This window comes from Ananas comosus, linkage group 9, assembly GCF_001540865.1.
Source record: "Ananas comosus cultivar F153 linkage group 9, ASM154086v1, whole genome shotgun sequence".
Classification (NCBI taxonomy): domain Eukaryota; kingdom Viridiplantae; phylum Streptophyta; class Magnoliopsida; order Poales; family Bromeliaceae; genus Ananas; species Ananas comosus.
The window spans coordinates 2,893,815-2,898,267 of NC_033629.1; the positions used below are offsets into that span (position 1 = coordinate 2,893,815).

Here is a 4,453-nt window from a genome sequence, read left to right on the forward strand (position 1 = left end):
ACGGGTGGGGGTGCGAGCGCGAACGTGGGCGCAGGCGGCAAGCCGAATTTTTGGCCGAATAATTCGACCATCACGAATTATTCGCGAATAAGTATTTTTACCGAACAAACGCGTTTTTTTTCAAATTTTCGAAAAAATACGAATTCGACCGTCTAATTCGTCTTCTAAAAATTCGTGAATAATTCATGACTTTACTAACATAGATTAAGACAAGCCCCGATTTATAATAGAGAATTTATTAATCCCACAGATTAGACCTCAACGGTATGAACTGAAATTGAAATACCTAATTTAACTTTTAAAAACACTCCCTAGCAAGCTAGTTGCAAAATGGTGGTCCTATGTAAAGAGCATTGATAATTTAGAATCATTGAGGCTTCAAATTACCCTTCACCAGCAGATGGCAAAACCCAAATAGGAGGGGAAGAGGGAGAGTAGGACGCAACTTGGTCGAGATAATGAACCTCCCAGTCTTTCAAGGTGCAGTAGCCTGTGTCGCGGCCCGCTCCGCGGCCTCCCAGTGAGATGGCGGACCAGGGGCTCAAGTCGTCGCCGTCGGTAAAGTAAATGCAGTTCCGCTTGCACCATCGAAGGTCGGTAGCCGAGACGGAGACGGAGGTGTTCCTCCCTAGAAACAGAGCGCCGTCTCCTAAGCTCTCTATCATCTCCCACGCGCTGCTGGACGGGTCGAGCCTGAAGACGTGGAAGCCGAACGTGAGGTACTGCAGCAGCGGCTTATCGGGCCTGCTCTTCTTCGAAGGCCGCCGCTTTCGTAAGACCTGCAGGAGCGAGCCTTGGTGTTCGACTAGATACGTAGAATTTCCCCAAATCAGATCGTCGTAAGGGATCCCGAAGGCGATCACCTCCACTAAGGGCTCTTCGGCACTTCCGACGGGAGGGATGCTGCATCTCATGACCGTGCCGTGAAGATTGACCACGTAGAACTGCCCCTTGTAGTACACGGCGTCCTCTAATGGGCCCCACTTGTACGTGAACTGCCTCCAGTCCCAGCTCAAGATAGTCCACGCAGCGTCGCCGGGCCTTGCGTAGGCGAGCTTGTTATCTGACCATCCGTATATGGCGAGCGCCACGCAGTCCGAGCCCTTCTTCGCGGGGCTGCAGGATAAGACCACCTTTGTTATAAAACTCTGATACCTCTCCCGCACCGTCCGCTGCTGGTTTTGTGCTATCAGTTCTTCTGGAAATGTGTGATCTTCGGGCGGCAGTAAAAGCGTGGACTGCGAAGGGAGAGGGATCCGGATTCTCGATATCGGATTGAGAATGTGCATCTCCTCGCCCTCGACGGCCTCTCCGAGCGTCACGAGCCAGCCGTCCGTGGAGCCTACGCACCGTCGGCGGCAGGCCTCCGGGAGGGGCAGCTCATGGATCTTGTCCTCCGACAAGCTGTAGAAACTGCGGGTGTGCCCGCCGCCTGATCCGGGGTAGTCCTCCTCGGTGAGGAGCAGCCACGGCATCTGATGCTTGAGAGGCAGCAGGTCGTCCGCGGCGGCAGCGCGCCACGCCTTGCAGACAGAGGTGAAGTTGGTCAAATCGGTGTCGGGATTGATTCGCCAGAGAATTTTGGCCAATATCCCGACCGGAAGTTCGGCCCATGGTCCCGGAGACGGCGGTGCAGTGGTCGCGGCATCCACATCACCTGCGGGGCAGGGGCAGGGGCGGCGCATCTTCTCCATCTCCTTTCAATTAAGGCGGAAATGGAAATTCATCGCATGCTATTGCTGCGCCATCCATCTCTCTTTATGTCTCTATATATATTATATTATTATATATAAATAAATATCGTAGAATTGAACTAGGATATATACAAACAGGAATGTGATAAGATACGGTTAAAGCGTAGATCTCTATATATGTTATTAACGGGTTGGATTCGCATCACAATCATATAACATCGTAGAATATGTAACTGGGTTCGAATCTGACTCGTAAGATTGAGCATTGTGTTTATGATGAGTGGAGTAAAATCAGATCCTAATTCAGAGTTAAATCTCTATTTTATGATTTTTTTTCTCTCTCTCTCTCTCTACATTATATAAATTCGATTAGCTTAAGAGTTATTTGGAATCAAGTTTAGATTTTATAAACATAAATATTTTAATAAACACGAAGTAGATTAGGATTGACGATGTAGAGATTTTTTTCCAATAAATAAGGAATATTTTCCTTTTAAGGCGTGTAGGAAAAATATTTTACGGTATATATTTTTTGATTGGTAGAAATTTAGATAAACATAAATATTTTTCTTTTCCGAAGATAAAATACAATATATTTATATTTTTTCCTGCAAAAATATACATCTATCAATAACTACTTTAATAGATATGTCCATTCATAACAATTTGTGAATCATATTTATCTAAAAATTTCAATTTCTAAAAGTCAATTTATCAGTTATATTTTTATTCAAAAATATCTAATATATTAGTTAAAATTCAACTAGTTGCCCACAATAATTATATAAGTTCTATTTTTATATATATAAATTGAATATATTTTTTATATTTTTTAAATTCTATCAAATTTAAAATTCATGCGTATTTTAAACAAAAACTAAAATCGAAAACGGGACTATAGTATCGGAGCTCCGGTACTGTAGGTAGTATAGGAAACTATATGTATAAAATTTTATTCCTAAAAACTTCATATATTCTAGATCATATTTAATGGTGTAGATCGTTAATTTAAACACTTTAAGATCAAAAACAAGACTATAGTACCGGAGCTTCAGTACTATATATATATATATATATATATATATAGAACTAGGCTAATATACTATTAATAGCACTAAGTTATTGGTGCTAGCAAGTTTTTGGCCATTGAATTAGGAGATGTAGGGTTAGGATGATGTGGGCCCCCTAGGGTTGAGTGGGTGGTTGGTTGAATAGTATGATTTAACGGGCGAAAATGATCAAAAGGGTAGATCTAAGGGTAAAAAACTTGGTAGCACCAAGTACTTCGTGCTATTAATAGCATAGTAGCCGGACTCTATATATATATATATATAGGCTGGTATACTATCGGTAGCACAGAGGCCTCCGTGCTACCGAGTTGTTTTCAATGATGCGGCTTCCAAATCAATGATCGGCTCCGTTATATTTGATCTACACTATTGAAAGTATTTGGAAATTAAATTTCATAATTTTTCGGCATCATTTACCTATCAAATAAGTAGTTTAAAAATAAACGGCTGAAAATAAAAATTTCATAAAAAATGATGATAAAAGACTTGAATTTAAGATCAGAGGTACTGATCTTACTCTAAATAGTAAAAATAATTTTCTATAAAAATTTCATCAGATTTGGATTGCTTTACACCCTTAAATTTACAAACACATTAAATCTACCATTAAAATTGTCAATTTTGAGATCTTTTGATCACTAGCCAAATGATGTCGAAAAATTATGAAATTCAGTTTCCAAATACTTCTAATAGTGTAGATCAGGTCTAACAGATATTTTTATTTTCAATCGTTGGATGAAATTCAGTGGTAAAAAGTTAAGATTTATATTTGAGAATAAATTGTTGGGTTCCAAATACAGCCATAATAGTTTTGTTTTGCCACGTGATACATAGATCTCTAAAAGCAATTTTCGAATTGAGGTTGTATGTTGAAATCGGACAGCTGAGTGAAAAGTTATGGTCATTTAAACATATTTTTTATGTCGATTGCAAAATTACGAATTCAACGGATTTTAGCTCAGTCTAGTTGAGCTGAGGTTTTTCGAAAGCTTTAACGCTAAATTGGCTGCATCACTTGACTACTCACCCTTCCTTTAAAGTGAAATATAAGAATTTCTCGCTTTTAATAATAATTGCACTATTTTTTTATATAAACAAAATATAAAAAGATTTGCTAATATACCTTCCAATTGTAGGCAACCTAATAAAAATGTATGACACTCTAATAATCTCATATCGGATAATTATGACTAAATGTAAGGCTATTTAAGTTTGATTAGGCTATACATAATAATTCGGCTTAAGTATATTGGGCAGGTGGTTTGGGCCCAACGAGTTATTATTGCCGACTAGCCAGGTCGTTGTATTTGATATCAGAGTCAGTTCACTATCCTAGTAGTGTTTTGCCCTCAACTATTCTATTTTGAATTCTGTAAAAATAAAATTCTCGTATTGTAATATTTTTTCTAGAGCCAAAAGTCAGCTACTTTATTCTTGTAGATAAATATACAAGAATAAAATATTAAATAAATGAACGATTTTTTTCTTACGCATTTTGTTTGGTCCGTGCGTCCCGAGTGTGCCGGCAAAGCTTATAAATAAGAACAAAAAGTATAATTTTGCTGCTTTACAGCGACACAGGCCAGTAACTCTTTTTTTCTTTTTTTTTCTTAAAAACGGGGAATCGATTAGAGTTAGATTTAAATCAAAAAAAAAAACAATCAGAGTCGATTGGGGGCAGGAAGAAAT

General features: G+C 38.9%; 1 protein-coding gene across 1 annotated transcript; it reads right to left on the minus strand.

The window, feature by feature from the left end:
• Positions 205-1,694, minus strand: LOC109715396 (F-box protein At2g26160-like). Its single transcript, XM_020240373.1, has one exon. It carries the CDS (start codon positions 1,692-1,694, stop codon positions 384-386), a length of 1,311 nt encoding a protein of 436 aa, XP_020095962.1. The 3' UTR covers positions 205-383.

What these genes read in the sequence shown, in the direction of transcription:
- LOC109715396 (XM_020240373.1), bottom strand. Translation starts at nt 1,694, where the DNA reads ATGGAGAAGATGCGCCGCCCCTGCCCCTGCCCCGCAGGTGATGTGGAT.